This window comes from Monomorium pharaonis, chromosome 4, assembly GCF_013373865.1.
Source record: "Monomorium pharaonis isolate MP-MQ-018 chromosome 4, ASM1337386v2, whole genome shotgun sequence".
Classification (NCBI taxonomy): domain Eukaryota; kingdom Metazoa; phylum Arthropoda; class Insecta; order Hymenoptera; family Formicidae; genus Monomorium; species Monomorium pharaonis.
The window spans coordinates 3,193,713-3,217,943 of NC_050470.1; the positions used below are offsets into that span (position 1 = coordinate 3,193,713).

A 24,231-nucleotide genomic window follows, 5' to 3' on the forward strand; every position below is an offset into this window, starting at 1 on the left:
TGATAATTAAACTAATCGATTTAAACTAAGCTACTCTCGAATTACATAATGCTTAAACGAATTTTTGCGTATCTGTGCCGTATAAAATTAGACAGATTGGCACGTGAGAAGAAGACACAGGGAAAAGAAAAGAGAAAAGGTTTTGTCTACGAAAGTATAGTTCAAAATTAACTTTTATTCCTTGTTCCATTCTGTTACAATAATGTAAAATTTCTTACTGTATATAAAAACAATTTATAAAAAAAACAATTGATATATTTAACTACGTATAAATACCACCATTATTCAATCGTTAGTGTATGTCTTTTTTAAGTTTGGCAAGCTTTATTAGTTAAATATCCCAAGTTGCACTAAGAGTCTTTCATTTTAATTAGTAATTACCGGTTTCTTATTTTTCAAATACAATATAAAATTTTATTCATTATAACTACAAATGTTTAAATTTAAAAAATTATACATACATAAAAATAATTTAGTTTAATCGAATAATTATCTACATGTTCCACGATAAAGCTAAGTATAAGTTCTGTATATGTATTTGTTTGAAACGGCAATTAAAAATAGTTGTAAAATATGGATACTTAGCTCTCCGCAAAACCAGATAAAAATATATATTTTCTGGCAGTGTTTGTTAAAAGTATATACATAAACTTCAAAATTTATATATATGTATAAATTTCAGGCACTATTGAAAATTTCTAAATATCCTATCTAATGCACGACAAATTTTTATTATAAGTGATGATAAATATAAAATATTAAAAGTTTGCATTTTGTCTCAAATAAACTTCAATCAGCTATGTTGTTTAAATTTTATAAAATATGCGTAGAATTATAAAATAAAACAGTATTAAATTTTAAAAAATCCATATTTTGTATCCTTCTATTATGTTGCGCACAAAAATATTTAGCAAAAATTCTTATGAAATAATGCGTAGCTTTGCGAGGTGAGATAAAGCAAAGTACAAGATCCAAAGGATAAATGTACTTGTGGTAAATAATACAGATACTATTTTGATGACGATGTTGCCATCAGTGATTAATAACGCTCATTGCTTAGACTGACGCCCTTTCCCGTCCATCTTTCTTTTAAATCTACTTTCAGACCCAGATCTCTTAATGCGGCTTTCACATTATCCTCTAATTTAGGACCGTGTAAACGTACCGCATCTCGTAGTATTTCCTCAACGCCGTACATCAAAAACTCCTTAGACTCGGATTTGTTTCGCACTGACATGTTTCTAATTGCCCAGGAGGCTTGCTTTAAAATATTTACATGATTAGGATAAGCCTTCATAGCATCTACAATTACTTGAGCTGCGCCGCAATCGTAGAATACACCAGAATTTGAAGTGCTTCGTAAAGATAATGCCGATATGCAACTCAATCCCGCAGCTACGACGTTTTCCGATCTCTGTTAAATATTAAAATATTAATTTTTTTATAGCTAGTAGTTAGTAAAAAAAATATTTTAAAAATAATTTTATCATAAAAATAATTTTCTTATCGCATGTGAACTTACTTTCATTCTACTAATAGAGGATACGATTAAAGGAGCACATCCGGAAGTGATGATATGAGACTTCACGTTGTCATTGCCACCGAGTGCTTTGAGCAATTTCAAAGCTTGCCAATTCAATTTTTCGGAATCTGGATATTCGGTCATTATATCCAAAATAAATTTTAATCCGCCGGCATCCTCTACTTCTTGACAGAATTCATTTCGGACGACCAATGCAGCCAATGTGATCATTAGGTCGCCTATTACCTTCGTATCCTTTTTAAATCCTGTTTGTGAAAAATGTATTTCATATAACAATGTAATAATATGATAAAATATATATATTACTTAATCCTAACAGAATATAAACAAACAATGTAGAATAATTCTCTAAAAAATAATCCAAATATTTGCAAAAAAAATTTAACGATAATTATCAAAACTAATTCAGATTAATAATAAAAAAACTATTTAAATTATTTAACACGATTTACTGTTTAACAATCCCGTGATGACATCTAGAGCACCCTTTGCCATGATACTTGCATGTTCGTGTGCCTTTCCGTATTCATGCCTAATATCATCGTCCAGGACCAAAGCTCTAATTACCGAACATGCATCCTTGACCTCTTGTGCGTCCACATCTGTGCGCACCAGTATCTTTTTCAGTTTCTCGAAGATATTCGTTTCAAAGATTTTTTGTCTGTTCAATTCATGCTTTATACAACACTCTCGTATCCAACATAGCAGGCATTGTAACGTTGCTGTATCATAATGCTTCTCTAAAATCCTAATAAAAAAAATTTATAAGTTTACTTTGATACAAATCAAAAGACGAATACTTATAAAAGTACATGAATCGTATATAATCTTAATCCTTATAATTTTATAACTCCTATAACTGAAGAAAAAATTAATTCTCTTCAAATCAGTTTGACAATTTTTTCGAATTATTTGAAACCTAAAAGTTGTAGAAAAATAAATCAATTTTCATCCAATATATAAACTCTCTTACAAACCAGACAATTATTCAAGAAAGAGAGAAAGCAAGAGAGAGAGAGAGAGAGAGAGAAACTTATATTCTATAGATAAACGTATAATAAGTGACAACAAAAGAGGCAAATTTTTTATCATCAAAACAATAAAGTTTTTCTTATAATTTTAGTCTATCTCAAACATATTGCTTTTATTTCTTTAAAATCAGTTTTTTTCATATAATAATAATTACTCTATCTGTAATGCAATCCCTTCGTCATCCAACAAATCCGGATAGCCGGACATTAGCGAGGTGATTGTCTCCAGCGTCAATTTCAATATCGCTTGGTTCTTCTGGCAATCTTTCAGGAGATCGATCAGAATGTTGTAACATTTACGTTTGCCCGCAAAAACCCTATGTGAGATATCTTTGTCCAACTCTGTTCGCAGTTCTTGCAACGTCTCCGGCACGCGTTCGTAACTTTTGTCGTTTACAGCGCACGTTAGTCGCTCCAAACACATTACTATCTGCTTATATTTGTCCTCAAGAACTGAATCTGTGACGATCTTGCTCAGATCTACTCCCTGCGCGAAATAAACGCCATTGTTGTAAATTGTACTATCGCAATGATGATCGGAGCGAGCAGCGTTTATGCCAAAACTTCTAATTGACTTATCTTATAAACATTTATATACAATCTTTTTATACATATTTACGATATAATACCATTTTTTAAAAAGAGCTTTCTTTCGTTAATTATCTATTCGTAATAAAGCGTGTAGTAACAACAAAAACATTTTTCATAACTTACATTAAATTTTTTTCTTTTAAGAAAAAATATTTTCTTTTCTTTTCTCACTAGCATTGAAAACGTTACAGTACAAGAAACAGATCAATCTCTTAAGATAGACGATAATGACGCGAGTGCTCCGAAACTAAAAGCGTCAAGAAATGCGGCAGGAGCGCATAATAGATTTTATTTTTGCACTGTGGGTGCATCTTTTAAATAATTTATAAATCTTTGCTTTGTAATAAGGAGTTAAAAAGCAAAAATTTATAGTTTATTTAAAATAATTGTATATTAACTAATTACAGTATATTATAAAAAGTTTTTAAAAAAATAAAGCATATAAAAATGTTAATTATAAGATTAAAAATAAAATAATTTCTAAATAAGTAATATAAAAATACAGTAATATTATGTAATAAAGAGTAGCAATCAAATATTTTAATGATAAAGAATACTTAAGATATTATTTGAATCATATCAGTATTAAAGAACATTTTATATTTCATGTTGTGTGTGTGTATTGAGTTTCATATTTATTTCTAATGCCAATGAAAAATCTTGATGACTTATTCAAGATTGACTCATGTAATCAAGCACCTAATAAGCAGAACATTCGATTAATCACCAAGAACTATATTTTTTTTATGCATACTTTAATTTAAATTTATATATAAACATTATGTTTGAAGCCTCCTTTCCAATAGTTTCAGAATTTATCTTTTTATTCTTGATAAAGATAAAGATAATCATGAAAATGTTTATGACGTACAGTATGTATATGTACACTATAGAGCAAAACTTTCTCTTTGTGTGTGTATGTGTGTGTAAAATATATGTATTTTACTTATATTATGCAATTAATTAATATGTTGATAAAAAATATTAAAATATATAATTTAAAAATATATTTATTCATATATGTGTACACACACACACAAACACACACACACACACACACACACACAAATACATATATTTTACATAAATATTAACTTTAATTTCTAGATATCTCTTAAGTTTTTCAAAATATTCTGCCTCGAAAGCTCACGTTCTTTTTTTTTTTAATGATGGTGAAATTTCCAGCAGATGAGTCACATGATTGCACGCGCAAGGAGCAAAAAGGATATTTTGCATCGATTGGCAAACGCTGTAAACAAAGGGATAAGACAGCTGTGAGTACCTTCATTTCGAAGCATTTGATAGCGTCCTCAATCGCCTCTTCTTCAGTCATACCGAGGCCCTCCATTAGCTCTTTAATCTCCTCGTCGTAGGCCTCCTGGGTAATAGTCGCGCTCATGATAATGTGAATTTCTCTCACCGGTATGCTCCGTTTTGCTATATAAGGAAATGATCGCCGCGTCGAGTCGCGCGAGCAAAGCGAGCGTGCACTGCCACTGACTCGTCCATGTGATAACAAAGAGAGCGGGACCTGTCAACGCGATCGCGCGTTCACAAACCCCACTCGGCCGTATCCTCGAACAAAAAGTCCAAATATCCATATACAAATGAGTTTTGGAACGTCGTTATTGTAAAAGTACATACGTATTATTTTCCACGCACATATAATTCCAAGAGTAAAAGAATGCTTTTCTCCTTTCATAATTTTTTTTTATTTTTAACTTATATAAAAGTTAACAAGTTACAGTTTATTTATTTTAATTATGTATATAAATTAAAAGTTATTAACTTTGTTATTTAACTTGTAAAACTTTTTAAATATCTGATTTTAATTTGTATTCAATTTTAATTTTACCGATTATTTTGCTTATTTTCAATTCTACAAATCCAACTATATAATCTTTTAATTGTATTTACAGAATTAAAAATCTTTTTCCACAATTAAAGTATAGACGGTAACATAATGCGCACGTAAGAATTTTATATAAAATACAAAAAAAAATTTTAATTTGTAAATTGTATTAAACTTTTTTTTGTGAATTGAAAATAATCAAAATAATCGGTAAAACAGAACAGCTTTATGTTTATCTCGGAAAGTCGCATTTAAAAATCGCGGAGTAGCGAGCGCTCGTTCTCGATCGCGCAATCGATTGCGGTCGATCTCGAATCGAGTGTTGCGATCTCAGCTGCCTAGACTCTGGCCTAACCGTGTTCGTTCGTGGCCGCGGCACGGCCGACGATATTATTATTGTGCCCCCCTTCCCTTTCCCTCTCGTGTTTGATATCCGACGCGATTTGTCTGCGAGTTCCCGGCATATGTGGCCAACGGAGATAATCTGAGAGGAGGGAGGAGCACCAAGCGTCGTCGTCGTCGTCATCATCATCATCGTTGTCGTCGTCGTCGTCGTCGCCGCCGCCGTCGTCTTTGTAGCTGTCGCCCTCGCGCCGCTTCCCCTCTCTCGGCCCTTCTCGGCAAGCGAGGTGTCGAGTTTTTTCGTCATCGAGGAGTCCCGTTGGCGAGGTGTAGCGTGTATTCCCGTCTGTCCTCGCTGCTCCCGTTTTCACGCCTTCCAAGCTCGACGAGCGCAACGTGAGACACAAGGTAAGCGCAGGCCGATTCCTCCCGGGGCCTCACCACGCTCGGCACACGTGAATTCCCCGTTCGCGTCGAGACGCGCGGTCTCATGCGTGCACGTCGTGCACACATCCCCTCGGTGACAGCTACCTGAGGGATGCCTCCAGGACGCCGCGGTATTGCTGGCTCCAAAGCTCCCCCAGCGAAGAATATAGACGGAATTTCTTCGCGTCGCCGGATACAGATGTGAAAAATATCTGTTTCGTAGCGATGGAAAGCCTTTTGCGCCTTGCATGAAGAGGCTGGTTTGTTTGAGTTCCCGTCTCACCGAGTATTCTGTTCGGGTCCGTGAAAGATTTTTAGACACTTTCTGGTATAAAACGTGATTTTTTTTAATCTTGCTAAACGGCTTCCAAAAAGTGTTTGCTAGCACCGATTCGAGCAACTCGAGTCACTTTGACGTAGGTTTGGAAGATAACAAGTAGAGTTTTTTTCAATTAGGCTGTTCTTATAAGTATAATTAGGGATTTTCCTAATTGTAAACAATTATACTCTTGTTTATCAATTTTTAGTGCTTGTTTATTTTTTTGTCACTCATCAATTGAACAACATAGTGTTTGGTTTCTCTTAATATTATTATAATGTGAAATTTGTTTAGAAATATTAAAATAACCTTGTTATATTATGTTTTGTTTTATAAACATTAGTGCATAGAGTGTAATCTGTTCATAATTTTTTTATATTTACAAAAAAGTTAATTTCACTGAAAAAATATAAATGGATTGAAATATTTTTAAGTTATTTCAGTTTTTAGTTAGATATTTTTTAAATTTAAGTTAAAATGCTTTTACCAATTTAAAGAAAAGATACTCCAAAGCTGCTTAAATTTTAAGAAATTATATTTATTAATTTGCAGTGTGAAAAAAACATTTGTTTGACTTGAACGTAATATAATGTAATATAATGTTATTTGTTTATTTCAGAGACCACATCTCGTAGACTGGTAGCAGTATCTTGGATATGAAACATAGAAATAGTGAAATAGAAGGAGAACTACACTCAAAGAGTGGATGTCCGCGGAAGAAATACAAATGAGAGTGATAAAGATTATAATGCATTGCACTGTTATGCATAAATAATTATCACAGTGTTCATATTACCTTACTGTAGAGGAGTTTGACATATTGGATGAACCAAACGCCATTGAGACAACATTATCGCACTTGAGTCTTACTATATTTATGTACAGCAATAGAGATAATTTTTAAAAGGATATAACATTATATAAAAATACAGAAGTAGCTTTTTTAACGAAGAGAATAAATCATTATTTTTAATAAATTAGAGATAAAACGTATGAGAATCAAATCGTATGTGCCCAATAAGAAGATAAGTTGTATCGACGATAAGCACAAAAATCGGCTTTCCTAAATAATGCTCAAACGGCCGCAGTTACTCTGGAATTAAGTAAGAGCCTCTTCCGATACGCGATTCAAGTGCAAAGTGGTAAAGAAAATGAGAGTCGTTGAGTCTCCCCGAGGAGGATGCACAAAAATTGTGAAAGATTATGTCCTGTGATTGTAGTATCCCATGAGATTGTTTACATTTGCTGCATGCCATGTGTGACTGACGAACGAGTAAACTCACGTATATTGTTCTATGGAGACGATGATATGTTGATGTGATCGTTTTCTTCCTTCGAGACTACACTAACGCGCTACGCTCGAGAAGATTCGTGTCAATCTCGTGCGACTCGAGAAGCAAACAAGAGGACTTTGTGCCTGGTATGAAAATTATTATACTAATCGGCTATAAAAATACATGCATAAAGTCAACTTATGGTATCGTTTGGTCTGGCGACTTTATTCTTTTAAATGGTCGCTTATTTTCATAATTTATAGATTTGTATATGTATTTTATTCATATGATTTTGGTCCTAGACACGGAGGGTACAACCGACCGAGTCCTAATGCTGAAAGGAAACTTGTCGGCGTATCTCGACACGCACAATGAAGAAGAGTCGTCTTATGTAACGCTCAATAATGGGCCGTATGGTAAATATCAGCATTACACATATGCAATATCAAGTGCGTTACTTTCACATCTTACTGATCAATCCGATTAGATCAATCCGTTTGTTAATTTATCATTTCTTTGTTACAGCGTATGTAGCAGATTCAATGAGCACGGAACAGAACAAGTTCAGCCACGTCCTCGTAGATGTATACTTTGTAACGCCCATCCTTTGCAAGCATTGTGAGTACATCGTTAATCACAGTTTATGTGGTTTATTATATGAATTAAGTTTGTGTTAATGTAAAAGCGTTATTGAAGTAATTTTCTTTTGATGTCGTACCTCTTGTTCTTTTACCGTTTATTTTACCGTTATTATTATTCGTCATGAAAATATATAATCTAACTATTTACTGTATACATTGAATAATTATAATCAAGATTCAGAGAATATCATTGTTATAAATGTGAATACATAGTCGTTTATATGTTTGTTTTATAGGTGAAGATTATATCTGGGGCACTGGGAAAGTGGGAGTCAAGTGCAAAGGTAAGACAATCGTAATTAGCTGTAATGTAGAAAGTTTTTTGTTTGTTTTTTCCATTCGTGTCAGACATATTATATATTTTATATAACGCTTAAAGTGTATCTTTGATCTGTTCTACCATATATTTGCATAATAAAAGTCAAAGATGGAGTAGATTTCTTTCGTTCTGAAAATAGCATTCAGCAAATGTTACAACGTATATATATTCGGTTTTTACTTGTGAAAGGTGGGAAAATGAAAAAAATCTACGATTTTTATGCAGTTAACGTTTTAGTAATCAGTAATACAAGCTACGTATCAACTTGGTGATTTTTACTGTCAATTAAACTTTACAACTTGCTTTACAAATTTACATTATTATCAATGAAATACATTTTATTGGAAGCTGCAAAAATTGTTGATAAATATAAGACAATAGCTGTAGTCGATTGATAAAGAAATATTTATTATCATTTTTATCGTGCAACAATAATATTTTTACGATTTGCGGCGAGGATGCCCGAAAATATCGCGACACACTTCCGGGGCTTGGGTGATAAGAATCATCTGGGTGAACACCAGTTAAATCACGGCGACATCCCTTCGCCGGGAACTGCGATGTGTTGATTATCAATCCTCGCATGGATCACCGTCGAGGGCGGCACCGTAGCATAGTAACACGCCGGCGACTCGCGTTGATTTCAAGAGCGGCGCGCTATCGCGTCCCCCTTCACCTTCGCCGCCACCGCCACCGACACCACCACCACCACCATCGCCGCCGCGCCGGTTTCTCTCCCGAAACTCCGCGGCCCTCTCCGGTCTCCCTGCCAATCCCTCCCCCGCGACATCGTACGAGCCAGGACCGTATCTAATCGGAGTAACACTTTCCGACCTGGCCGTAGGTATCGTTCTGCTTTTTAATCCGGGATCGGCTATCGCGTTGTCGTACAGTGTTGCGGGTCGGATAATCGAAATCGTATGGTTTCTCAAACATGATGGCACAACAAATCGTTGTAACATAAAGCTTACCATGTAGCACAATCACGGAAAGAATAAGTTTGCTGGTGTATCTAAAAATTTAGCTTGCTACTTTAAAAATAATTTTGTCGGATTATTAAAGTAGTTGTGGAAGACGTTCAAGCATGATGAACAATGCTGCAAAAAGTTTTGACATTCTTGCCGAAGTTTGAGCGTCCTGTATAATTATTTTGATAATCTAACAAAATTATATTTAGATAATTGTAGCCAGCTAAATTTTTTAATACTTAGAGTCGGTTGTTCCAACTTCTTGGTAAACTTACTTACTAGGTAAGCATGTGTCTATCTTCATTTCTTTTCTTAAATAAATAAAGACAAACATATATTTATCTGATAGGTAAGTTTACCAAGAAGTTGGAACAACCGACCCTTAATATTTTAAATAATATTTAAAAAAAAGATATAATATTTTGTTGAAATGTGAGATTATCAATTTTTTTTAAGATTAAATTATATACATAAACAAGATTATTATTAATTTATATATTATAAGCAAGAATACGATTTTTTTCTTATATATGTGAAACAAAGAATATTAAATAGAATACATTAGTTTTAATTATAAATAATTTGATACTAACGTTTGATATTGTCGTTTTTCTGTGTTAAATACATGGGTATGCATATCTAACGAATCCATAATTCAATGATATTGTAATTATATTTGGACATTTCCATTATAATAATTTTCCAATTTTATCTTAGAAATATGTAATAGTACTAAAAAAATAGCTCTTATCTATGCAAATTTATATATATGTATCGCTCATTCTACTTTTCTTGCAACAATGACATTTCCGGAAAAAATTACATATAAATACAATAATAAATACTATTGTATTTATCATGTATGTATAATATAAATTCTTCTAAAATATTATAATAGATATGATGTTTTACTTATAATATTACAGTATTTTAATTCTACAGTATGATATAATATTTTTTATTGATATTGTTGGATTATAAAAGATAGTAAGAAATAAAATTTTAATTTATTACTTGCAAGTACACACATATAGATTTTATTTTCATAATTTGTATACTTTATACAATAGTTTAAATTTAGGACAATTTTTACATATTTTACATTCAGCTTTTTTCGTTATTGATTAGACGAGTTTTATGAAGTATTTTCGATTATATGTATCTAACATAATATTACTCGAGAAACAACAAATTGAAAATTTATAGATATTGTCATGCATTCAAAATTAAGATATTCTACAAGTAAAACGTAATATAAGAGAATGAATATTTGCTTTTTTTTTTTAAGCGAGCGTCTTTATAAACGCGTACATTGATGATTTTGCTCGCATGCCTCGAGTATAATAGCATTTATATTTATTCGCATACAAAATCAACTTTATGAGTCATATGTCACGAATCTAACTCGTACGGCCAGATTATTGGTGTCTGTCATGACAAAAAAAAGTTGTTTGCAAGTGCATTGTGAGATATGGAGAAAATACCTAGCGATAAAATGCGCAAGAGACTTCACTTACGTCTTACATGATATGCGGAACATTACGTGTGCATTTGCCGAACACGATCTAGTATTTAAAGCAAACGCATTTGCGTTCGATTTTTGATCAAGAAAACATTCTCTTATCCACATCTTTTATTTATCTCGATTTTTGTGTGATGAATCTTACATTCAATACGCCGTTTTCCATGTGTAAGCGAACTCGTGTTGTAATTGGATCAAGTAACAGATTTTATCCGTCACGTGGAAATCGATTACTCAGCCGATCATATTGTCCGATATCACTGGCACTTTAATGATGACTTCGACTAATTTGGATCTCCATCTAGTTTACCATATTTGCCACTGTTACGTCGTCTGTGTAATTTCGTAAATTATTATAGAATAATAATTTTGATTGTCCCATTCTCCCATTACATCCAATTTTAACGGCGAATTCCACGACCAATTTAGAATTTTCTTTAGAGAGAGAGAGAGAGAGACTCGAATATTATTATTTACCGTTTCATTTCCTATCTTTCAACATAAATAATTAGGATCTCAAAGGAAGGAGTTCGACTTTACTTCCATTGGAGTAAAGACGATTTGAAATAAGCTCTAGAGAATCACGTTAGTATACAGAGAGAATTTTCTCTTAGAATTTACCCTCGAAATCATTGTACGTCGTGGAATAATATGGACTTTGAAGAATTTTATTATACTTTTGGTAAAATTTTTCGAAGGCCATGTTGTTCCACAACTGTCACAATTTTGAGAATAAATTCTAAGAGATAATATTCTGAAAATTCTGAATCCCTAGCGATCGTGTTGATCTCTTTTCTAAAACGTGAAACCGAAACGACATATACACTTTAACGATAAATGATAAATCTTAGCTTGACTCTCGCGTATCTCGAATCTTATGTACAACATATCGAGAGCCTTGTCAAAGTTTTTTCCAATATCTATGTGCGGCGACAAGTCTACTTTGGTTAGAGATCTATTTCTAAAAATACTAGGAAACCGGCGCGATCCGGTTTTCGGGTGCGTCAAGGGTCAATCATGTTCTCTCGGTCTTGCTTGTTCTTGTTGGAAAAATCGCCGTGCACGCACGCTCGACGTAACTTTGCTCGCGACGGCGCCTTTACACGGTCGAAGTGTTTCACTCTCCCCGGGAGCAGTGACGTGCGAGTGCGGGCCGTTTCGCTGGCGAAGGAATAGCGGTTGGCACGTGGTAATCCTTGAAAATTGGCGCGTTCGATTATGAAGCCGCGAATGGACAAGCGGAGCCAACGAACGAGCGAGTGAGCGAGCGAGACGCGCTCGTACGCCCACGCGACTTCGCATTTGCAACGACGAATCGCTGAGCTGCTTATCGAACGTTGCGAAATTTAATCTGGTCTCCCCCCCCCCCCCTCGTCCCTCTCCGGAATAATAGATTTGTTTTACTTCGACGTATACAAAATATAAAAAAAAAAGTAGACACGTCGAGAGTTCCTGTTTTCACATTTCGCTTTATGCTCTCGTGAAACATTTGCGTTTATGCTGAATCGAAGATAGAGTTACGCGATGTTAGAGGCTATTGTTGAGATAAATCCAATTTAAAATCCAATCGCATTAAATTTCATCATCCAGGGAACTCTGATAAGGCACGTCGATGTTGTGTTTCTACTTTCGAATCAATCAACCTCTCGCTAAAGGTTTATCCTTAAAACAAACTTGATATCAATTATATGTTTGCAACTTTATAAGTCTTTTAAGTCTCACTGAATCAGATTCATTTTGTATCCAAGTGACATTTTTTAGTTTATAAGGGAACATCGACGTCGAGTTGATTGCGGAATTCTATCATTAACGCTGGACTATCCAGTACGCTTGATTAATATTTTTCACTTTCGGGTTAGACATGTTTTGATCGCGTCTGGATATCCGTACGCCACGATCCGACAGTTTGATATCTTCACTTTTTAATTCAGCGCACATTTTTGGCTGTCGATATTCTCACGTGATACACACACGACGACACGGCGGGAGTGTCTCTTTAACAATTTAAAAATATAAAATCACGCTCTCGGGACAGAAAGTCGCGTCTCTCCCATCTTTTCTCTTTCATTACGTTGACAACGGGTCCTCCGTAATTGTAGCCGACATATTACGTTCGCTCCTCAGTTGGTCGGCCGGAAGTCGTGCAAGATGAAATATTAATTGATCGTAGTAATTATACGCCGCCGTAGCGTAGCGTCCCGTTTGTGGGATCGTTCGTGCGCGCGGAATTTAATTGGTGTACATCTCGGAAAATTTTCGCGGTACCTCACGGCGGGTATATACACAAAATATACATTCGTGGGGCGCGCTACTTGCCAAATTGCGATCAGCTGCTTCGGCATAAATCTCCGACCGGTGTCAACGGAATACCTTCGCGGAATAAACACACGCGCGAGAGGTAGCCTGGCGGGGAGACGACGTGGAGAAGTGAATTTATTACGCGTTCTGGGATAAATCTCATAAGTGCATTAAAACGTGGGACGTGGTCCGGGGTCCGAAAAAAAAAAAAAAAAAAAAAATTGCGAGTGCGGAGACAAAACGGCGTGCATCGCGCCGCGAGTGGTGCGCATTACGTTTCCACCACTCGCGAATTGTATACCGAGACTCTCGCCCGTCTAGGATTTTCCGTTCCCCGCAAGCGTAAATTTTTGTGATTACATTTCCGAATGTTAAAATGTAAATTTTCGTAATTACATTTTCCGAACGTAAATTACCCCGTAATACGAGTTTTCGGTAAGGAATACCCGTGGCAAATATGCATTCCGCCGTTTCATTATTCTGTTGGCTCCCTAGTTACGAAGTCATACATTCAATAATTGTTGAAGATAAACAGAAAGTGTGAAATCCACCTATCAAATTATTAATAATTGAAAAACTGTCGCCTGTTTTCTGTTAGCATTTTCCTGAAATTCAAATCTTAAAAAATTCATCAATATTTAATTGCCAAATATTATACGTTATTGCAACCTTATTGGAAAACGTCTCATTTATTCAGTGGCGCAACTTTTCTTAAACATAAACGATTTTGGAAGAAATTAAAAAAATATATTCCTCTCTCGGGCAGAGAGCTTGTTATCCTCGTGTCGGTTCGTGCAGCCGGGGGGCGCATCGCGCGATGCATCGACAACCTCCGTCAGTTGCTGGCAATAAGGCTAAAAAAAGAAGAAAAAAAAAAGAAGCACGGGTCCGCGATGCGCTTCGCTTCCTCGGCGCACGAAGCTGTTTCGAAGGACAATCGAACGGGGTCAAAAGTCCTCGCGTTGCTACGCGAAACGTTACGAAGCCATGGAAACGAGCCGGTCGCGCAAGCGCCTCGCATTTTCCCTCCCCGGATCCCTTCCTCCCCCCTTCCCCTTCCCACCCCCATGGTTCCCTCCTCTCTTTCGATTTTCCGCGATTTCCGGCTGAGCAAGTCGCGAGTTTTCCCACTTCTCGGCCTTTCAACATCGAAATCTGGTTGCTCCTTCTCGTGCCGATGCATAACGCGCTTCGCGCTCACCTGGCCGACGCTCGGCAGCACGCTCGATATTATGCCGAACGTTAATTCGTGTATCGCATTATGATGACCTCGGTATATCGTTGCACCTCGCTTTGCACATCACGTTCACGAACCATCATTTCTTTATTGAAATTTCTATTCTTAGTGTGAGCTCCATACTTCTGTCAAGTCTCTCTATTTTGAACATAAATTGAACGTGAATATGTACGGTTTAGAAGAGAGGAAACCTCACACAATTAAATGCACGTGTTGGTTTGGACGTTTTTTTAAATTGATAATCGCGATAATAAGATTGGGAAATATTACAGACACTGTACTTTTTAATGGTGCTCATACAAAATTTAATAATATAATTTGCAAATGGTGAACGAAGTCTCTTGTTAATTAGAAATCGTTAATCTACGAATTGTAATTTTATTTGTTATTTTTTTTATTCACATCTTATTACATCGTTTTATATTACATTTCGTGCTAAATGTATTCAATTACAGCTTTTATGTTCAACAATTCATGGCTCTCGTGTTCTAACATGGCCGTTTTTAGAGCAAAAGTACTAAGCAAAAAGTAAAAGAGTCAATAAAAAAATCGTGCCGGCGGATGATGCATTGTTAGCCTTTCAAGGGTGCATGTGCAGCGGTGCAAGTGAAAATGGCGATGTCGCAACAACTTAGCGGCTGTTGACCGCTATGAAAGAACGAAAGTTGTGTTCTTGACTTGCCGCAAGACTTTCTCAAGTCTTGCTCGTTCGATAATACGAGCTACTTTTTTTTTAAATCAACTTGGATTGATTTATTAATTAGCTTTAGTTTGCATTAATTTTTCTCGCCTAATTTTTCAAATCAATTTTGTTTCTTTTTTGCCTGTAATCATTATTTTCTATATTAAGAAACAAATAATCTGAAAACGTCAAATCTTTAAAAGTGAAATTATTGAAAGAAGAATATATTTGTTACGTTAATTAATTAAACGAGGAAAAATCAAATTATTTCAATCTTTATTACGAATTATATTCCAATGAAATGTACTTCAAAACATCGATATTGTCGAGAGAAGCATATTCATATTTTAATTTAACGAGTGAAACGGCATTTAAATATCGCGAATAATATATTTTTGATATCATATGACGATCGGGAATTATAGCGTGCGGGAAGATGTTTGCTCGTTCGCTCGTGTCTGCGATAGTGATCGATCGGTCAACGGAACACCACGCGACGAATATTGGGTCAAACGGCACGATCTAAGTTCACTCGACGGCTAAAAATGGTGCCAGTGTTCATTGACTTCAAGGATGACTTCAATCAATTATTTGCGACTAGGCGTAGCGGCGTAGTGGCGTAGTTCTCTCCCGACCGCGTAGCAAAGCCGATACCTGCACTCGTAAACCTTAATCCTTCACGCTGTTGTCTCTGATGTATCGGTCACGCTACATTTCGCCTATATTTGCGTGCGATAGATTGCGTGCAACGACGTACAGTCTGTCATTGCGTTCTATCTGTAGATATCGGATTGCACTCTTTGATTATTCATTACCAAGTGACAGTGAAAATCCTATCGCTCTTATACCGAACGACTGTATATATATTTTTCCACGATCTATTTTATTTTAATTTAGGAGGGGACAGTGCATTAAGTTTTGTAATATTAAAAAAAAAAAGATTCTATTGTTTAAATTTTTAGTATTTTTGCTATACATATAATATATCAAAAATTATTTTCGAATATCTGTGTGCATAGAAGTTTCACTGCATCATGAAAAGTTAATCTTGTTGTAAAGATAGAATTCAGAGTGGAGGATATAAGAAAGACATTTTATCGAATGTCTAAAACTTTGTTGCAGTTAGAATTATCTCTACGAATTATATTTGTGTCTTATGTGTTCTACGCACACGAACTCGTGATTATGAAGCATCTAAAAATTTATTTCTATATACACGGATACAGATCTAAAAATAATTTTCTTAGACTATTAAAATACTTACGTAAACTTACATAATGTTTATGCAGATCATGCTTAAATATAATTTATAATACTGTGATGCAACAAAATTTATTTTTACATTTTTCTATCTAGTTAAACTTTTTACACCGATACTCCAGCAAAAATCCTTCTTTCCGAGTGAGCGTTAGTACAGATTTACAGCGAAATTAGTTAATATCCGTTTTATCTCCCTGACTAACTTCCGCGTCAGTTTGTCGTATTCGCGGCGCATCACCGCACTTCATTTCACACGCTCGATAGCTTTTTGATAGCTGATTGGCAGTGCCTGCAGTCTATGGCCTTAATCGACCGATTTCCAACGACAAAACCTTTCTCTTCTGCACCATTTGTACGATTTACTGTTGCGCTTCGGGCCGCGCAATTATCGCCAGCTCTGCCTGAAAATCATTTTGTCCCGCCCACGTACACAAGTGCGCCGTAATCGCGTTGAAGACTCCATTTCCCTGACAAATTTCCAGCCGCGAGAGAATAAAGACGTATTGCCAATTTTAATCAAACGTTTAATTTTAAAAAAATTTACGAGAATCTACTATGCGCTCGCCGTGCACAGCTAACTTAAATTAAAAGTACAAAATAATTTTTTTTCCATTTTTTTTCATTCATTATTACTGTCACACTTACTTTACTTGATTATGCGCGACGATAATTGTATGACAATAAATGAAAACAGAATTGTAATTGAAATTAATCAAAAGTATAACTATCAATTTCTCTAAACTAAGATACTGTTTATTATTTTATATAATAGAGAAAAGTAAGAGATACCGAATTTGCTAGTTTTTTACTTTTTAGTAAGTATAATTTACTTTTATAAATATAATATGTGATATCAGTCGCAATATGATTGGATTATTTATGCGTGAATGAACGCCCCGATTACTCACAGAAATAGTCTGCTTTATATCGCGGATCAAATTCTAATATTAACTATTAAACTTTTTTCTTGCCCGCGCGGTGCAACGTTTCACTTCACTTCACTCGATAGGCTTTTGATAGCTACTTGACATTGCCTGCAAATTACGGTTCCTAACCGATCTACTTGAAACGACTTGAAATTTCCTCCTTCCGCGTTGATTCACTATTACAGCTAGTAATAAGTGTCTTTATTGTTTATCGAAATTGGAGGATTCAGGAAAATTCTGTTATTCGGGAAATTTGTTAATTCCTACACACGTAAAATATAAGGATAAATATTTCTTTGTTTTAGAGTGAACTTTTGTTTACTGTGATAACCGCCGTGTAAGTATATCCGAAACTTACGCGAGTAATATAATAAAAATAGCTGGGTCTCTTTCTTAGAGCTTTTTCGCTAACTCTGTTAGAAACTTTTTGGCGGATTTAGTGAAAATTCGTCCAACTTCCTAGCAATCTTCGGCGAATACATCCCGGTGCCGGTAATCTCGATGCATCACTGCACTTCACTGCACATATCTCGTGCGATAGTCTTTTGATAGCGGGGGCCTGCAGTCTATGGCCTTAATCGAGCAATTCCAAACGACCGACCTCAAACCCTTCCTCTCGTCTCTCTCTCTCTCTCTATCTATCTATCTATCTCTCTCGGTTTATGCAACCGGCACATGTTGCACTTTAGCCCGTTGCAAATCGAGATGCAGCGCGACCTCGGGAACTACGTTCGGCTCTCCCATTGTACGGGACACGGACCCCATCGTTTACGATGGACGTAACTCCAACTTGGAGAATTCAGGGATGTTAAAACTCAGACGATAAAGTTCAAGAATTTTATTAGCGAGGGATGCGGGGACGAAATTGTAGGAAAAGAATTCAAATATCTTGAAGTGCCCTTTAAGAACGTGGTTTCACGTGGTTTCACGTGGTTTATATGCCACGGCTGTCGCGAAAAAGTTAAAGACCTGAAAATTCAATATGTCAAGCTCCGAAAGAATCCTCAAGTTTCAAAACAAAAATTCTCAGTCGCAATCACAGAGAGATCTCGCAGAAATCTTTTCAACTCTGCAGATTCGAAAAAGATTTAAAAATAAGTCGCGAGAAATTCCTTCATCCAGTTTTTTTTTATTTTTTTATTTTTTTTTATTAATCTTGAACGTCATCTGGTATGGTGCTAATGTACAATGTGAGCACACTTTTAAAAGGTACTTAACATCTAACTGCGTGACGAAAATAACATTGTAACTTGGCAAAAAGAATCGAGTTACCTAACGATATTCTTTTAATCGGTCGGTCACCGGTGCGTCTCGTATACGAGTCCAAAATTGCGCCTCTTCTTTCGCGTCGCGATATTACCTTTGCCGCCAGTCACTTACAGTGGTCGTGCCGAAAAGGGAGCAGTGGGCCGAGATCTGTCGGCGGATCCGCAAGTCATGCGGCTTAATGCCTCGCGGAGATATCCCAACGTCATCTTGTCGGCCGCGCGAATAAAAGCGACGGAAAAATGCACGAGCCTGACGTAATTCACCGTGCACGCTGCTGTTCTAAGAGGAGCAGACTAATTAGACGTTGCTAGCCGTAATGAGGAGGCCCTTGCCGCCCGCTTTGAGAATCGCTCTTACATGATCGCTCGTACGCAAATCGCCGCGAATTGACGGAGGAAAATTGTCGGCTAATATCGTCACGGAAGCGGCATTGAAAATGACTCGAGATCACGTACTGAGAAATGAAGTATCTTGTTAAACCGGAATCTTTTGTAGTAACAACGCAGCATAATTTTTGGTTCAGGGATGATTGACATTTTTTTAAAGTTTTTTTTTTTTATTACGATTAATTTGATCAGACTAATGTGCATTGTTGCATCTTGTCGTGTACGTGTGAACAGCGTGATGCTTCATAACAGTTTAAGTCATTATGTAAAATAACTTGTGCACCATAGATATTAATTTTTTTTTTTAGATTTCTTTCTCTTTCTTTCTTTTTATAAAGTTATACAATATAATTTTGACATATAATATGATACGTCCTACTGTTTACACACACACAATATTTATATCTGATCTTATCCATATCGAGATATACGATATTTGTTCTTTTTTAGATAGACTATCAGTGTTAATCAGTTTAAGTACTTTCATTTTAATAATTCATAGACCTGGAAAAAATGTAGATACAGCCACGAATTTTTATTTACGAACGAACGATAAATGTCAATCTCGATTACCATTTGTTCATAGATAAATGATAATAGATCTAATAATTTCGATCTCTTCTTTTTTTTTCCTTGCGGTGTGATAATAAAATTGCTATACTCGTACACACCGGCGCCTATCACACATCTTAATCTTATCCGCGTATAGAGATAGAATATCCCCTTTAATCTTATCCGCGTAACGTCTTAACAACACCGGCGTCTGCGATGATCTACGATGGAGTCGTGAGGCGGAATTATTTCGGGAAAGATCGAAGATCGCGCGGTACTTTTTCATTTTTATCGCGACAAGGGGGAGATCTGCATTGCGACACTGTCTCTCCTGCTCTTTTTGGAAGCTCAGCCGGCATCCTCATTCATCCGATTCCCGCGTGATGATCTATACGCCATAACTCTGGCTATCTCGCCCTCTCGGAGGCTGATGTGCGTATGGATCACCCGGATTGGAGGGAATAAGAGCTTGCGGATCGAAAAATCGGCCGATCTAAATTTACGGGTAACATAAAACATTATCTGAGAAATAATCTTGATCTTGCGGGGAGGGGAGATGGGGGAGTGCGTAAAAAAAAGATTCAAAACAGAGATTTTTTAAAAATAAATTGAATTAATTTTTCTTTCACTTGAAAAGAACGGAAAATCCTTTTGCTTTTAACCATTGCTTTTGACCAGAAAGTAAAATATTTTTGAAGCATCGGAAAATGATTTTTAGATAAATGATTAATGATAAAAATGACAATTTGATAAAAAAATTATAGATATCGTCGATCTTCTGCATTGATACTTGTCTGCCATATTTACTTACATTAATCTTGTGTGTCTTAAATAATTAGTATTTTGACGACGGTAAATTAGTATTTCGAAAAGATTTATAACAAAATGTTTGAAAGAATAAAAAAAAAAGCATCAAAAAATTTTGATTTTAAATTATTTAGACGGAACTTTAATTTAAAAAATTGACAGAGTTTTTAATTAAATTAAGTTGAGGAGACTTCTGTACACATTTTTTCAGAGTAAGTCGTTAAAAGCTTTCCTAAAGGAAACAAGCTCCTAATCTGCCTCTATCAAAATTGGCTTAATCACCAAACTTAAAACGATGATAAAGTCATCACGAAGTCTTGAATGTTAAAAATTTACCCATGTAAAATCCCTAATTATACCCCTATCCCTCAGCCGCGCTCGAATCGATATTAGAGAACCATTCCTGAAATTCTCTCAGCGCGCTACCGCTTCTCGAACCAACGCGCTGAAGCATCGGCCTTGGCCGGTTGCTGCGCTCAAGGATTTCGCGTCCTGGGCACCGATGACGTCGCTCGTTGTCCAAGGGTCGGAAAACTCGGAAATGGATTGAACGGTGGTGGGGAAATGAGGTTCGTGTCGATGTGCACGTAACCCACCGACGCATGTGTATAGTCGCGCTATGCAATTTGTCCCCGGACAGTCGCGTATATCTTCTGACATATCGATTATACGGCGAGATCTCCTTTTCTGACGTGCATTTCTTTTTTTCTTGGTCTTCTCGACTGTCCGAGATACTATACGTTGATACTGCTGATGCAACGCAGCGTACTTTGTTTTGGCTACCTGTAATTAGCTGCTTTCCGTCTTGCATAAACGCGAGGCCTGAAAATTTAATGCCACGCCAAGTGTATTGGCACACGTTTAATATATATATTGTAACATATAATACATATATACATATATTATAGTATATTTTTCTGGTCTCCTCCGCGCCAACTGACATTCTTTCAGACGTAGTTTTCTGTCGGCTGCCCGCGCGGCATTTTATCCACGGAACGCGTCCGTCCGTTCGGTGACACTTTGTGTAACTTGCCATCGTGCACGCTCGTACGTGCATTGCCGCTCGTATGCGAACTCGGTATCAGGTCGGTCGATTAAACTAAAATTAACTCGTCCAGTTCGCGCGAGCGAGTTCCCTCTTTCGGAGTACATTCAAGCATTGCGTTTACGTCAACATGTCCTCACATCCTCTGGAACTGCCTCCAAGGATCTCAGCTTTATCCATCAGCTTTTGCAAATATATTAATGAATTAAAAATACGCAGTCTTTTATTTATTTATTACACATATATATATACTTATATATTTTAACACACAATTTACATTTTGTAGGAGATTGATTAAAATTTTGAGCTTTAAGAAATCCCTATCACATTATTTACTATAAAATTTTTAAGTTGTGTAATTCAAATGTATAATATATTTTGATTTTTTGTTTATTTAAAACATTTTGTTATCAGCAAAATTTATATCTTGAATAAATAATTACATATCTAAAATTCGAAATAATTTCGTGTGCTATTAATAAGGATAATTATTCATCTTGTATTTTTCTTCGAGACATTTCTTTAAGATTACATTTTATCATAGTGATTTACTTGATTAATGGATTTTTGTATTTATTAATTAGCTATTTGTCGAAAGCTTATTATTAATTATATTTGTCTGTTTATAATTTCATGGTCATCTCAAGGCATTTATCTCAAACTACTCTTCAGCGCTCATTCGAAAATATATTTTTATCTGCATAATAATAAAAGATAATCGTCTGGACTTTATTTTATCCTTCGACATCTGTTGATAAATGCATATCTTTGGTCTCCCTGAGGCGCTCTTCGCGAATCTATTTTACTCCCGTATCTCCGAGAGCGGTATTTCTGCCTCGAACGAGATTAATCGCTAACATTGATTTAGTACTTTTCTGTGTTAATATTTTATAATGCATGGTCACTACTATGAATTTTATTTTTTTCCTTTGTAAAGTGCATTGCCTAACGATTAATTTTTTGTTATTTCCTTATATAATGTCTTATATAACACAGTGATCCGGACACGTTTCTGTCGTTGATTTGAATTCTTGTGATACATAATGGCACTTAAATATACGCATTGCTTAAAAATAAGCGTTTATATAAATACAAAATGTTTTAACATAATAGAACCTTCGTAATATACCTGTAACTGTTTCTTATTCCTAAACAGACTTTTCAAAACAGTTTATCAAGAAATATCTTTTTCCATAGTGAGCATGAACGACTTAAATCTTGATGTTGGATTTTCTAATTTACGTCGAAAACGTAGATTTAAGAAGAAAATGTGAGTAAGAAAATATCATGCACATAATAAAATTTTTATAAAAATATCAAACTTCTTTATTAAAGATTCTTGAGTGCATCGATTATCTCGGTTAGTAACGCGTGGTTTATATAAATATTACGAAGAAAATTAATAAATGTCGATCGGTTCGTGACGAGAATTTGATCATCGCTCAAATTCGATTATTGTCTTGCTCGACCCCATTACACATCCGGTGCATTCTGCAATGTACATATTTTATTTAGCCGCTGCGGTATCTTTCTATTCGCTAGTGTTTAAAAATTTTATTTAGTCACTACACACGATTTATCGTCAGCTGCGCGAGTTTTTTAACGTCACAAATAAAAGTTGGAAAACCAGAAACATTTGACACTTAAGATATACTGCAAATGTGAAATGATATTTATTTATTCATCTATTTAAGATTTAGTGCTAGATCTATCTGTTTAATGTAACTTAATACGTCTAGTGTGAAAGTAGTTCGCAGTGTTGTGTTATTATAATGTTCATTATTAAACATGTTTACTAGTAAGCGTACAATGAGAATATCGAGTCAATGACCCTTTCTATTTTATTCAGGCACAGAAAAAAATTAATATTGAACATTAGTATTAAATTAAAATTAAATAAAACTAATGTATTCTATGTAATAATCATTTATACAAACAAGAAATGATATTTTACTTATCTTACTTATATATAATTTAATTTTCTTTAAATTTCGGGTAATCTTAAATTTTAGCAAAGTACTATATTTTGATGTCAATATTATAATAGTAATCTAAAGATCACTATATATATAAAATAATTTTATATGTAATTATTTTGATAATAATTGTATTCTAATTCTTGGTTTGACAGTAATATTATTTCTTTATCTCATATTTTGTCCAACTTATGAAAATTATTATTCTTGAACAATAAAAAAATATTTTTCTTGACAAAACTATACACAATTTTTTTCTTGCTGTAAGCAATTTATCTTTCTATTTTATATTCTATCTTATTTCAATATTTAACATTTTAAAAATAGAGAACAAGAATATCTTTTCTTTAAGCAGCTAATGCATGCAAATATAATTTTTCTAAAATTCAAGTTTTAAATAAACACGAAACACAAGTTAATTATTTGAGTCTGTTAGAAACTGAACTGTGATTGATTCACTTTAGTTTTGGTAAATTTCTTAATTTTAGAGTAAGAAAGAGTGATTAGTTTATAATTTCACGTTAATTTTCTCTACTTTTTTGCTCCACGAAGTCGATTAGTTCGGGTTCTGAGAGGTTCGTTTGGCGTGAAACGCGCGTCGAGAACGCGAGCTTCTCCCTGTACGTGGCGACGACGAACACGGCGAACATGGCGTGGCGTACGTGGACGCGCGCACGATTTTCTTTCGTCGTAATTTCCGTTGCAATTAGCCTACGGCCGCGTTTCGGGGAATGCCGGGATGCACGCGACGGAGCTGCATTGATTCGCAGATACAGAGGCAGCGCAGCGGAGGCGCGCTCGGGGCGCGGAGGTCATGGGTAATGGAGTGCACCGTCACGTTGCTATGGGAAATTCGGGATTCCCCGGGTTAAGGGTCGAGAGGATAGACGACCGCGATCGAAAGGCTTCCACGGATGATCGTCATTTATAGCTTTATGTCTTATTGTTTCGTCGGAGCAACCGAC

The 24,231-nt window shown here is 35.4% G+C and overlaps 2 protein-coding genes across 5 annotated transcripts in view; one reads left to right on the top strand and one right to left on the bottom strand.

Annotated features, from left to right (window-relative positions):
* Positions 1–155: 155 nt before the first annotated feature.
* Positions 156–4,713, bottom strand: LOC105831991 (armadillo repeat-containing protein 6 homolog). Its single transcript, XM_012672549.3, has 5 exons — positions 4,448–4,713; positions 2,730–3,061; positions 1,996–2,291; positions 1,523–1,788; positions 156–1,414 (listed from the first exon to the last, which is right to left on the bottom strand). The coding sequence occupies exons 1-5, from the start codon at positions 4,562–4,564 to the stop codon at positions 1,040–1,042; spliced, it is 1,386 nt and encodes a 461-aa protein (XP_012528003.1). The 5' UTR covers positions 4,565–4,713; the 3' UTR covers positions 156–1,039.
* A 535-nt stretch (positions 4,714–5,248) lies between these two features.
* Positions 5,249–24,231, top strand: part of LOC105831984 (phosphatidylinositol 3-kinase regulatory subunit alpha) — a 67,328-nt gene continuing 48,345 nt past the window's right edge. Inside the window, exons 1-5 of one of the 4 annotated variants that reach the window (XM_036286399.1) lie at positions 5,249–5,767; positions 6,724–7,524; positions 7,681–7,827; positions 7,904–7,996; positions 8,256–8,303. In XM_036286399.1, the coding sequence (XP_036142292.1) occupies positions 7,710–7,827; positions 7,904–7,996; positions 8,256–8,303 (259 nt within the window). In that variant the 5' untranslated portion in view covers positions 5,249–5,767; positions 6,724–7,524; positions 7,681–7,709. The other 3 variants (XM_036286400.1, XM_036286397.1, XM_036286398.1) reach the window with 3 other exon arrangements.

Excerpts from the sequence above, each read along its gene's own strand:
- LOC105831991 (XM_012672549.3), bottom strand. The coding sequence starts at position 4,564 with ATGAGCGCGACTATTACCCAGGAGGCCTACGACGAGGAGATTAAAGAG. Across the intron at positions 1,789-1,995 it reads CATCACGGGATTGTTAAACA|GATTTAAAAAGGATACGAAG; the intron begins GTAAATCGTGTT and ends TTTCACAAACAG. Across the intron at positions 1,415-1,522 it reads CCTCTATTAGTAGAATGAAA|AGATCGGAAAACGTCGTAGC; the intron begins GTAAGTTCACAT and ends AATATTTAACAG.